Consider the following 12,192-nt stretch of genomic DNA (forward strand, 5'->3'; position numbering starts at 1 on the left):
CTCTTAAAGTTTTTTAAGCGAATTGAAGCCTCAAGCCATCCACTATAGTTCAATGTTGTGTAACAGAATGATTCAAATGAAAAAGTCCAAGAGTGGGTGAATACTTTATGTAGGCACTACATATTTACTTTTGTTATAAACATTCACAATGGCTTGATTTTTTTCCTGAAAAATACCACCTCTTTAAGAACCAAATGATAAAATCTACACCATCAATTAGAAATCATAGGGAAAAAAACGCAACAATGTTCAGGAAAAGAAAAAAAAAATATGGAACATTCTGAAGAGTGCAATTTTTCAGTACCCTGCACACCCCCCCCCCCCCCCCACATCTGTAAAGCGATCCACGTTACTATGTTCTTTGGCTCTATGAAGCCTGTTCACAACTCATGTCACCTGTCTTCAACGAATACCAGAACAATAAAATAAACAAGGAAGGATGATTGATCACCCTCCACATTAAAACTCTAACCTTTAAACCATTGAACCTGTGAGGCCAGAGTTAAACCAGTGGCAGAAATGTTCACGACATCACCAAACCAGTGGGATGCTGTTTTTGGCATAACATTGGCGGCCCTGTGGCGCTGCAGTGGGTTTTGCGTCGCGCCCGGTAGGGGGGGGGGGGTAGGGGGGAATGAAACTGAATTTGGACACGAGGGTGGGGTCCCCTCCGTATGAAGATCGCCAACGCAGCAACATAAAGTGGATGAGAGTGAAGGGGATGAGGCAATGCGGGGCTCCCTCTGGTGGTGGGAGGAGAGCAGGGTTGGCACAGTGGCAGAGCTCCCTTGACTCTTGGCTCAGCTCAGCGCTGCTCAGTTCGTCTCGTGAAGACGACGTCGTCGTTTCAGTCCGAATCAGAGTCCGACGACCCCTGTGAGTTTGACTCACTGCTGCTGTCCTCTGACTTGTTCTCCTTGTCCTCGGCCTCGTCGTCGTCGTCGTCCTCTTCATCATCGTCGTCCTCCTCCTTCTTTGAAGAAACAAAAAACAAAAGATGATTAGCACCTTCAGCAGACATTAGCTGTGATTATTCTGTTGTGACAAAGAAACACGGGACTGACATCCTCATCCTCATCGTCGTCGTCATCCTCGCTGGATGAATCGGCCTCAGAGGAAGCCTTCTCCTGCTCTTCTTCGTCGTCCTCCTCTTCCTCCTCTGTGTCCTGTGAGAGAAAGATTTGCAGGTAAGACATCACCTCAGGAAACACCGACAGCAGATTTACTTAGAAAGAAGAAGAAGAAGAGTCTGCACTTACAGATTTCTTGGCCTTTGCTTTGGGGCCTCCTGGTTTTGCAGTAGTTCTCCTTTTCTGAAACATTACACATTATAAAGTCACAAACCTGCTACAGTTCATCCTAATGTAATTCCTAGAAGAGCAGAAAAGTGACTTACTTGTGAGTTGTATTCTCTGTACGTGTTCCTCTCTTGTGAAGAAAGACTCTGTGGAAGATTCAAAAGGTGTTTTTTAGACGTGTGTCAGGATTTCTTCATAATTCCCTCACTTTCAAAAAAAAAACCCCCCCTTCTTACCGCGAGCCACTGCTCCAGAGTGACTTTGTACAGTCTCTGCTTCTCCTCCGCGATCTTCTTGTAGCGCTCCTTGTCCTTCAGAGGTAGCCTCTGCCAGCGGCTGCCGATCTCGGTCATCCGCTCTTTCATGGGGAGGTGGTTCAGCTCCCCGTTGGACAGCATCTCCTGGGAGAACTTCTGATAACCGTTTCTATGGAGGTGAAAAAACAGTCAGCCTCCAGATGATCTCACACACACACACACACAACAGGGGAGACAGATGTGTTGAAGAAACTTACGATGGTGGTTTCTTAGGTTCGCCCTCAAACTTCATCTTCTTCCCTGCAGCGATAGTAGCAGCAGGTGAACGCATCTCACACAGGTCCCTCTGTTGAGGAGAGTCACATTCAGAGTTAGACCTCTCTAGTAAAAAGAAATGACTTTGTAGTGTACGTCAGTGATCTGATGTTACCTCGTATCTCTTCTGGTCCTCTGCTGCCTTCTTGATCCACATTATCTTCTCTTTTTTCTCCATGGTGCTCCAGGCTACTTCCATCGCTTTCTGAGCCTTTGGCCGGTCGTTCTGCAAAACACAGGTTCCCATTTCAGTACAACTGTGGAGGTCATTTAACTCTTTCAGCCAAAACACATGGTGTTATAAATATATACGCATGGTACATATTTCTAAAGATGAATACAAATATACAAATGTGTACTTTATTCTGAAACTTTTAATACACAACTGTAACTCTAGTTGCTAGTTAAAGGTGACATATTACGCTCTTTTTCATCAAAATATCTTGGTCTAAGAGGTCCCCAAAACATGTCTTTAAAGTTTATGCTCAAAAAAACACTTTGAAATCAGATTTTGGCATGCCTGAAAAACCCTCTTTTTCAGCCCTGCTCAGAACACTCCGTTTTCTGAGCAGGAAGTGGATGTGCCCTCGGCTCTCCAGCACGTTGATCTAATGTTTACATGTTGGCTGAATATACACGGCTGCTCATAGACCCGTGTTACTTCAACCCTCTGAATCTGATCCAGAATCTGATCCTGATGGAGAGGCGCCTGCAGCAGGACCTTTCTGAACCATTGGTCACAGATTTAGTGTTTCTTGTCGTTTTATTTGTCAGTATGTCGACGTGTGTCTTGGTACACAGCTACCAACATGTAGCTATGTGGCTATGCTAACTAGCGCTAGCACTTTTCCATGAAAAATAAAAATCATCCACTAGATCTTCAAATCTGCAGACGTGGGGAGTCAAAGCGACCTTTGTGTTTATTAAGACAGCCTACAACTAGCATGCCTCCCTCCTAAGCTCCTTGTTAGCACACGTGTGCAGGGAATGAAAAACAGAGGAGGGGTTGAGTTGTATTTTATACAGTCTATGGGCTGAACAAGCTCCAAGCTCTGACTTCCTGTTACAGACCGGATGGCGTTGTGACGTATGAAAGGTGAAAAGGTGGAGAAATCAGAACAGGGGCAGAATGTATTTTTTTCATTTTCGGGGGGTTTGTAGACATGCCAGGGACACATATTTCAGGTAGAGAACCATTAAAAAGTCGATTTTGCATGATATGTCACCTTTAAAGTCAGAGGCTGTGACATTTTAATTAGGGATGCACAGATCCTGGTATCAGCTTGATCGGACTGAAACAGTTAGATTGGATATCGGTGACAAGGGGACGATATATAGTGCTGAGCCATATGGCAAATCTATTCATCTCAGTTCTATGCTTTTCTGTGTTTACAATATCTATTGGTTATGAAGATTAACTCACCAGACTGCTGGTACACATTTATAATCTCTTGAATAATGATACTGTCAGTTTAAAAATGTTTACTTTGTTTTGGTTTACAAAGTCAGAAAAGCCTGAAGTTGCCAAAACATGATTCTATCCTCACATTAAGGAATAGAGATTGTTAAATCAATACCAGGATCCGATCGGCTAGTATCAGTATCGGCAGATACCAAAGCCCAGGTATCGATATCGGTATCGGGACCTAAAAAGTAGGATCGGTGCATCCCTAGTTTTAATGCAGTACTTCTTAATACCAGTTTTTAAACCAGTGCATGGAGTGGAATTGTCTCAATCCAAACTACCTATGTTTATTCTTGGAACTGAGGCCTGCTACATACTACCTACCAAGTACATACTACATACTGCGATTGAATTTAGCATGTAGCATGACTGCTCTGTTGGATCTCATCTGCAGTATGCTGGGCCAGATGTCACTGGGGTTCCGGTTTCAGAAAGCAGAAGTAAACAAGCAGATAGAGAAACTGCTTCTTTAGCATCACTGATGATTTTAAAAGTTAGGAAGTGGTTTATATGTTATTTGCATAACTTCCACCGCACCTAAAAACGGAGTTCCCCTCGTCAAAAAAGAAGAGAAGAAAAAGAGGAACGAGCGCTGTGCATTGTGGGAAACAGTACACGAGGCAGACTGGTCTGATGCATACTGAGAAATTTTACTGACTCAGTAGACATCTGGGGAGTTTTGTCATACTGCAGATTTTCCTCTTGTTCACATACTACATACTACATTTTGGCTAAATCAGTACGTACTGCTAGTATAGTAGGCGGTTTTGAAAACAGCCACAGACTCATGCACACCTTAAATTTGGCCAGGTAGTCTCCGATGATGCTCTGCTGCCAGATGTCCTGTGCAGTCTTGGGTGGGTCAGGCAGACGACTACGATCCTCCCTCTCCTTCTTCTCAGACTCTGCCTTCAGGACCGTTTCCAGACGTTTGTACTTCTCCTACAAAGCAAAAACAGAACATATATTTCCTTTAATGTTTCATACGTTAGAGCGACCACGGTGGCCTGAAAAGTCTACTTCAGTTTAATTGTCACACTGTATCGTCAACCGGTTACCTTCTTCTTGTCAGGCAGCTCATTCCACATGCGGGCCAGGAGTCGGGTGAGCTCGCTGTCAGAGAGGTCCGGACGCTCCTGCTGCAGTTTAGGACGCTTCTCTTCAGAGAAGATGAACATGGCTGAGATTGGCCTTTTGGGTTTCTCGTTGGCCTACACCATGGAGGAAAAAAAGGATATCAGAAACAGACTTTATGAGATTAAATGCATGGAGAACGACACTCGGACAGAACGGGACCTGAGCTCAAACTGCTGTCATATCATTTCATTTATTTGGGTAAATTCAGATAATGATGTGATCAATGTTGAAATGTTTGACTGCTTGTAACTGTTGCTGTTTGAACTCTCTCTTACCTTTGCTTTTGAGTTCTTCTTTTTCGACGCGGGACTGTTGGCGCCCTTCTTGAACCCGATCTTCTCCTCTGACAAGACTCGCTGCTGCTCCTCCTCGGACAAACTCTGCAGATCCAAATGAAAGAGAAAGTACAGATAAGACATCTTGAAGAAAAACTTAAGCACCCAAATGAGCGTGACAAAAAACACGATGAAGTAGAAATTAAAAAAGAAAAATGACTTACACTGAGGAACCGGTTCATCTCAATTTCAAACTCTTTCTTCCTCTGAAAAACAAGAACACATCTTTTAACATGTGCATGTGTTATTAAAGATGATGAGACTTGTGAAATCTGAGCTCACCTGTTCACAGCGCTTCTGGTAGGCGTCCTTTTCGCCCTGCTTCAGCTGCTTCCAGCGCTGGCTGCACATCACCATGCGCTCTGTGCTGGGGACGTCCTTCATGTTGGACATCAGCTCAGCGCAGAACATCGAGTAACCGTTCCTGAAAGCACATTATTCAATACGTTAGAATAACTCCCTCACAGGGGATCATACTGCACATGTGCACACGGCAGAGCGTCTGCAGCAGAGACTCACGGAGGAGGCTTGTCGGGTCGGCCGTCTGACTTGTCTTTCAGGTGCCTCTCGGCCTTCGTCAGGGTGGACTTCACGATATCATCCTGGGTCATGTTTAACTCGGGGTGCTGCTGGATGTACTCTCGCATTGTTCCCTTGAATATTGCAAAACAAAAAAAGAGTTCAAACTGAATAAAAAGACGATGTGTGCGTCATCATTCCTCTTCCAAATGTCACAGAAACCGCTCTCACCTCGTACAGCTTCCTCTGCTCCAGAGACTTGCCGATCCATTTGAGCCTCTTCTTGTCAGACAGCTGTGTCCACTGTTTGCCAAGACTGTCCTTGATATCTTTGGTGGTGGCCTAGAGTCAAACAGTCAAACATGCATCAGTGTGTATTGGGTACAAGGTGCTTTTTGAATCCTGTGTTGCAGAAGCTGAACTTACGTCTGGGCGTGTCTTGAGGAAGGCCTTCTTCTCGTGGTTGTACCACAGTTGCTGGGGCGTCTTGGGCTTCTCGGGCACATTAGATCCTTTCTTGGTCATGCTCTCCATAAGGTCTGGGTGTAGTTCCCTGTATTCACCCATCAGAAAACAACATGAAGGCTTGGCTGTAATGCTGAAATGTGCTCCAGGTGAAGCTCTAATACTGCCATCTATATACACGAGCAGTAAAATCTCACCTGAACTTCATCATGCTCTGCACAAACGACTCTTTGTCTCGTAAGAAGTCCTCAACATACTTTTTCTGGAGATGAATAAAACAAAAACAGTTTTAGAATGTATAACCCGTATGTAATAAACTGTATTTGATATATTAATTTAGACTGACCTTCTTCTTGTCAGGCAGCTCTCTGTACTTCTTTGACAGAATCTTAGTTAAGTCCAGGTTGCTCATCTCAGGGTGCAGCTTTGCGTACTTGGCCCTCTTTTCCATGAAGAAGCGGAAGTATGGAGTCAGGGGCTTCTTAGGGAAGTCTGGGTGTTTCTGTGTGCAATGGAGAAAAGAAAGAAATGTGTAAGGCTTCAGAGATGAAAACATTTTCCTTTGATCGTCCTAAATATAGAAAACAACTCACCTTTATCTTCTTGCCCTTGTACGGGTTTTTGATGTAGTCTTGGGCATCAACTATCAGCTCTGTAAGAGTCCTGAATTTGCGAATCTGTGGGCAAAGCAGATAAAAAACATGTAAGAAAATTCAATAAATATATATATAAATATAAATAAGAGCAAAATATTTAACACTTCAAATGCCTCACCTCTTTAGAAACCTCCTGCCATTTCTGCTTGCACATCTCAGCTGTGAAGGTATTGAAGGCCACCTTGGTCCAGTCCAGGTGGGACTCTGACGTTTTGTATTTAGTCAGGTCTTTCTGAGGCAGGGCCACTTTCATGGCCTCCAGGAGCTTTAAGAGGTCATCTTGTGCCCACACTGTGTGACAGTAAAGATACAAATGTCAGTCAAGCACAAGTAACATTTGTATGTATTAAAATGTGTCTTATCATCCTTCATCTGAGTGGAAAAAAACATATGGTATTCATAAAGGGAGTGTAAACAATTTGTAAAATACAATTAAACATCCTGATATACTCACTGCAATAACAACTGTAAATACTAAACACTGTAAATATTTATTTTTAAAGTTGTTTCTTTTTTTAAAACATCTTATTTATCACACCACTGTTGCTCTTGCTGCTATTGTTGTATGTATGTATGTATGTATGTATGTATGTATGTATGTATGTATGTATGTATGTATGTATGTATGTATGTATGTATCTATGTATGTATGTATGTATGCATGCATGCACCAACAGAGCAGTGCTCCTAATTTCATTGTTTGCAAGTCATGCAATGACAATAAAGGCATTCTATTCTATTCTATTCTATGTAGCCTACTCACCTTAAAAGGTGTACATCAACAGGCTAATAAAATATTTAACTTCAGGGTGTAACCTTTAAGTTTTCATACAAGTTGGTGCATTGTAATTCTGTGGACACATGTTGGCAAAACTGTTCAAAAATCCCACCTTGGCCTTGGGTGGCTGTATCCATAACTCCATTCATTTGTGGTTGTTCAGTCGTGTATCTATAAAAGAATCAAAATTCAGTTATCAAACATATCACTTGAAGTAATATTAACTTGAAAAGAGAAATAAATAGTAATCAATTATATATAGGTTCTTATAAAGTCCCCTCCATCAGAGCAGTTGTATTCTTCATTAAAAAGGCTTCATGAGGGAATGGAAAACGGTGGATCTCCCTCTATACAGGGCCAAATGGGGGAAATACATTGGTCTCATCACGGGACTGTAGAACTTAATTGAATTAAGAGCTACCCTTTTAATTTTGTTTTATTGAAATGTAAAATGTAGGTTGATCAACCCCAACATGAAAAAATGTAAAATCCTGCAAACCATCTAAATGGAACAAACTGGTCTAATTTTGGTCTGGTGATGTAGACTTACAGATCCCTGTATTTTGATGTTTGTACTACAATCTGTAAATAGTACACAACACATTTTATGTTCAAGTCAGAGAGCCTCTCTGCAAAGTTAAGAGGGAACAACAGGTATTTTTTTGAAATTTGGCAACCAGTCTTAGTTTATCTACCCAATGAAATTACAGATTTGTGCCTCTCAATCTGAACCCTGTCTTATAAATAAGAATTGGATTTTCCAATCTCTTTTTGCTGTTTTGGCGGGTTGCCGTTTGCCCTCTCCTTCGTTGGGGAGGGCTTGTGGCGTGATGCCGTGTATGTGTTTACCTCTTTGCCAGTGTGTGTTTTGCTACTTGAGCAGCATGTGCTATGGGGTGTTGCTGTCTGGTTGTGAGTCTTGATCTGGGGGCTGTCGGGTTATTGTCTTTTTGTCTTGTTTTTTTTTGTATCTTGTGGATTGTTTTGGTGCTCTGTCTTTTATATTCTTTGTCTTGTACTGATGTGTGTTGTTGTTTTTTTGTCTTCTTTGTTTCTGTTTTGTTGTTGTTGTTGATGTCTACTTTGAAAATTAATAAAATATATATACATGTTCAAGTCTGCGTACCTCTCTTTCAGTTATGTACTGTTATCATTTTTATTTAATTTTACTGTTATTGCTATCATTTGTATTCATATACATAGTCACTTGTCTATTTGTGATGTTATTCCTTTGTTTTTGTCTGACTTATTACTTTGTTGTCATTGTTGATTGTCCTGTGTGGATAATGTGTCCTGTCAGTTATTGTGTTATGATGTAAAAATGTGAAAACTAATAAAAAACTGTGATCATAAAAAAAAAAAAAAGCTTCATGATAACTTTTTGTATTGTGTATTTTTTTTATGTTGATTTATTTAAAAGTGATATTTTAGTGATTTAAAACTAAGTCTGATATTTTCAAAGTAGAAGGATTAAATTTTTGCCTCCACATGATAATTTATGTTCATTACACCGCCCCTTAAACGTTTACGCTACATGGTGAGACATAGGCTATTGCTTGTGACGGCTTCAAATCTCAAATAACACTGCGGAGAGCTTCAACTAGCACACATAGCATCCACTACAGGAGTCTCCGTCGAGCAAAATCTCCCCACTCTGAATTAATAAGTCTTTATTCAGCAACTACAAAGTGTCGTGGACGCTCAGGGGCGACCATTTTCTCTCTCTCGATCCGCTCAGTAATGGAGGATTTTCTGGGGTGGATACACGGAAGGAGGAAGCGAATAGGACGTGGACGGACAAGCAACTGTAGGCAACCAGCTGACCACGGACGGGGGGATCTGCTTTCGGTCTCCGACGAGGGGGAATGGTGGCTTGGAAGTACTGCAACCAAAATGCGCCACTCGGTAGAGGCGCCTCATCACCGATGGACGCCAGTCTAGCTCCGCCATGCAGCCCCCCTATAATCTTCTCCTTCAATGTTTACCACAGCTTGAGCAAGGATTTTAACATTATATATCTGCTTTAAAGCATTCCTCATGTTTCAATAATATTTCAGAGAGCTTATTCGACTTCTAAAAGGTGAAATGTAAGGGAGAAAACAGAGTGCATTCTTCAGCGAGGCGTAGCCGAGCAGTGCTCCAATGATGGCGGCTGCTCGTTGTTCATGGTGTCCTTGGTGGCTCCAGCTCACCATGGTGGTCACAATGTGACCCAGCCATGTTACAGGGACATGTATGTAACTAAAAAGCTGCTAAAAGGTACAAATATAACCTTTGAAACACCAAAACATGGAGGTTAATTTAGGTTTAAATGACAAAATGAGACAAATTTTTGGAACAGATGCATAACATAGCCAAGGGCAAGTTGGCACGCCAAATGGAGGAAATGTTACATTTATTTTTATTCATGTATTTTTTTTTTTAACACAATATTAAACTTTAAGGGTGATAGCATTTATTTAGATTAGCAGGTTATCTTAAATTAAATGTGTTTACAACTTATTTTAAATATTTTTTTTTACATTCTACACTTAAATACAACAAAAAAGGTGAAACATTAAAAAGACATTTCGATGATTTTTGTGAGATAATTTTGATTAAATGATAATTACGTGTGAGAAACATGTCATGGTGGAAGGGTTTGGAAGGACTTTGCGGAGGCGCAGGAAGAAAGACCAAAATGGAAAATATTTTTAACGGTCGACCGTTAGAGTCTCGAGCTCACTCTAAAACGTTAAAACGTTTGAAAACGGTTTCAGTTAAAATGTCGAGCCGTTAAAGTGAAGCGAAAATACGAGCTAAAATGTCGAAAAAGGAAAACACGGTTATACATCCGAGGAGAAGCAGCTTCCACAGGCTCAACAAACAGCTCCAGAGCCGCCGCCGCCATGCTTCAGCTGAATCAGCTCAGCTCTACAAGGAAACCTACCTACCGTGCGAAGGGTCCGACGGTGTTCACTTCACTGCAAAAACGAGGCTTCAAACTTAAAAAACACTTAAACCCAGAGCGGTGTTAGAGGGTGTACACTCACTTCCCTTCGATCCCCCCAAAAAAGCGCATAAAGCTAGAATCAAGAAGGCGGGTTCTCCGGAGCTCGGTCGTCGGTGGTTCTGGGCTAGTCTGGGGAGAGAGAGGGGGAGAGAGAGGGCGAGTCTCTGCACGGTGAGATATTAAACCGAGATCCCTGATGGCTAACCGAGAGAGGCGGCTGGTTGTTCCGCCAACAGCCGCATGGAGGTCTCGGCGCGGAAACTACCATTAATACCCGACCTTAACTGCCTCTATTACACTTCGAATAACTCTATCTCGATGTAATGTGTTCGAATGAATCACATTTAGGTGGATTTAAACCGATTTAATGCTTCTACCTTCAAGGTTCAACGTTCAATTTCTTCCCCGCTGTAGAGGACAAGAAATCCGGCTATGGCCGACCTCGTCTCTACCCCTTGCTGCTACAGCTGTCCGTGTATTTCGCTTACCACAAAGAAGCAGCCGACCGAGGCGACTTAAAATAAACACAAAGGCACATTAAACACTCATTTAGAGGTTTTCATGTGGTTTTCCCGAGTGTTTAATGTCGTTGTTTTTTATGAAACAGAGCAGCTTGGTTGTTGGCTTACCTGTCTCTCAGCGTGAGCCTCGGTCTGGTTGTTGGAGGAAGAAGAAGGGGAGGGTTGAACGTTAGCCAGCACTGCGCCGTCGGTCCTGGGCTCTAGTCCCCGCAGAGATGGTCCTTCCCCCCCGCCTCCATCTCTCTCGCCGTCTCCCTCCACTCATCGCGCAGCAGCAGCTCCTCTCTCTCTCCATCCAACCAGCCGAGACATCCACATACTTCCCCATCTTGCAGCGCTGTCCCTGAACCCAACTATGGGCCACTATTTTAACTCCACTACCGCCGAACCTGTGGGATCCTCAAGTTTACCTAATCTCAAACATTAATGAAAGTTTTGCCTAATGTAATTTTAATGAATTAACCCCACCTCACCTCACTTCAAGCAACTTCATATTACTTAAAAAATACTAAGTTTTGCGTGATGTTGTCATTTTTTTTACTTAATGTCAGATCTACACTTTCAGAGGACTGTTTTAAAAAGTCCCAAAGAAACCTCCATGCCTTTTCATATCACTCGATTCCCTCCTTTAAGAGGCTGTTTGACAGCTTCAATTTGGCCCAGCATGTTTCTTTCTCTGCAACTCCACCTTGTGTGTTTGTGGGCGGAACCCCTGACCGTCCAATCCAGTCAGACCGTCTCACGGAAAACAAATGACTTTCAGGCACTCAGCCTTGTAAAACTATGCTGCGTTCCGGTGGAGTCGGAAATCTTGGTATCATTGCACAAATGTGATTCCCTTTTTTTATTGGTGTGAATAACAAAATGTAAAAAATGTTGTATGAGGTTATGAGAATAAATTAGAAAAAATAAAGGCTTATTTTTACAGTATTGTTTGTCATTTATAAAGTCAAAATATATGTTTCCATATCTGCTCACTGTAAATATTGATGCACAATTTATGCATTTCTGCTTAGTTAATTAAAAAAAAATATATTTAACCTTTATTTTATCAGGAATAGTCCCATTGAGATACAAAGTCTCTTTTTCAAGGGAGTCCTGGCCATGACAGCAGCATAAAAAGTTTCCCAAATAGAACAGGACAAAACATACAGTGACAAGTATTACATCAATTTATAAATTAGCAGTGTTAAGCTCTAAAACATGTTCACAAGCCGATCAGATCATTCTTTATCCTAGTTTTGAAATCCTCCAATCGAATTAAACAATCCAGTTTCAGGCGACCCTGAAGCTCAAACCAAGAAGAGGGAGCAAAGACATTAAAAGCACTTTTACCAAAGACAGAGCGAGTCCGAGGAATGACAAAAAGAAATTGTCCATGGGATCGGAGATGACAGCCACTGACAACTTTAGGAGTCAATAAGGAGCATAAATAAGACGGCAGCTCCTGGAGT

At 42.0% G+C, this 12,192-nt stretch overlaps 1 protein-coding gene across 4 annotated transcripts; it reads right to left on the bottom strand.

Annotated features, from left to right (window-relative positions):
• Positions 1–85: 85 nt before the first annotated feature.
• On the bottom strand, positions 86–11,108 carry ubtf (upstream binding transcription factor). 4 transcript variants are annotated; one of them, XM_034710627.1, is made up of 21 exons: positions 10,258–10,450; positions 7,338–7,396; positions 6,566–6,738; positions 6,385–6,468; positions 6,138–6,293; positions 5,989–6,053; positions 5,753–5,879; positions 5,558–5,668; positions 5,327–5,460; positions 5,090–5,231; positions 4,972–5,013; positions 4,748–4,852; positions 4,394–4,546; positions 4,131–4,277; positions 1,986–2,096; positions 1,813–1,901; positions 1,535–1,724; positions 1,397–1,444; positions 1,260–1,313; positions 1,065–1,166; positions 86–973 (listed from the first exon to the last, which is right to left on the bottom strand). In XM_034710627.1, exons 1-21 carry the CDS (start codon positions 10,284–10,286, stop codon positions 848–850), a joined length of 2,247 nt encoding a protein of 748 aa, XP_034566518.1. In that variant the 5' UTR covers positions 10,287–10,450; the 3' UTR covers positions 86–847. The 4 variants fall into 4 exon arrangements, with proteins under 4 accessions (XP_034566518.1, XP_034566521.1, XP_034566522.1 ...); XM_034710630.1 differs by having other exon boundaries at positions 88–973; positions 10,159–10,507; XM_034710631.1 differs by lacking the exon at positions 10,258–10,450 and adding an exon at positions 10,847–11,108 and having other exon boundaries at positions 93–973.
• Between the last annotated feature and the right edge of the window lie 1,084 nt (positions 11,109–12,192).

The sequence above is a fragment of the Notolabrus celidotus genome, chromosome 20 (genome assembly GCF_009762535.1).
Source record: "Notolabrus celidotus isolate fNotCel1 chromosome 20, fNotCel1.pri, whole genome shotgun sequence".
Taxonomy (NCBI): Eukaryota; Metazoa; Chordata; class Actinopteri; order Labriformes; family Labridae; genus Notolabrus; species Notolabrus celidotus.

Coding starts and splice junctions, on each gene's coding strand:
- ubtf (XM_034710627.1), bottom strand. CDS start 10,286: ATGCGCTTTTTTGGGGGGATCGAAGGGAA. Junction 5,014..5,089: donor ACCAGAAGCGCTGTGAACAG/GTGAGCTCAGAT, acceptor CTTGTTTTTCAG/AGGAAGAAAGAGTTTGAAAT. Junction 4,853..4,971: donor AGATGAACCGGTTCCTCAGT/GTAAGTCATTTT, acceptor TTGGATCTGCAG/AGTTTGTCCGAGGAGGAGCA.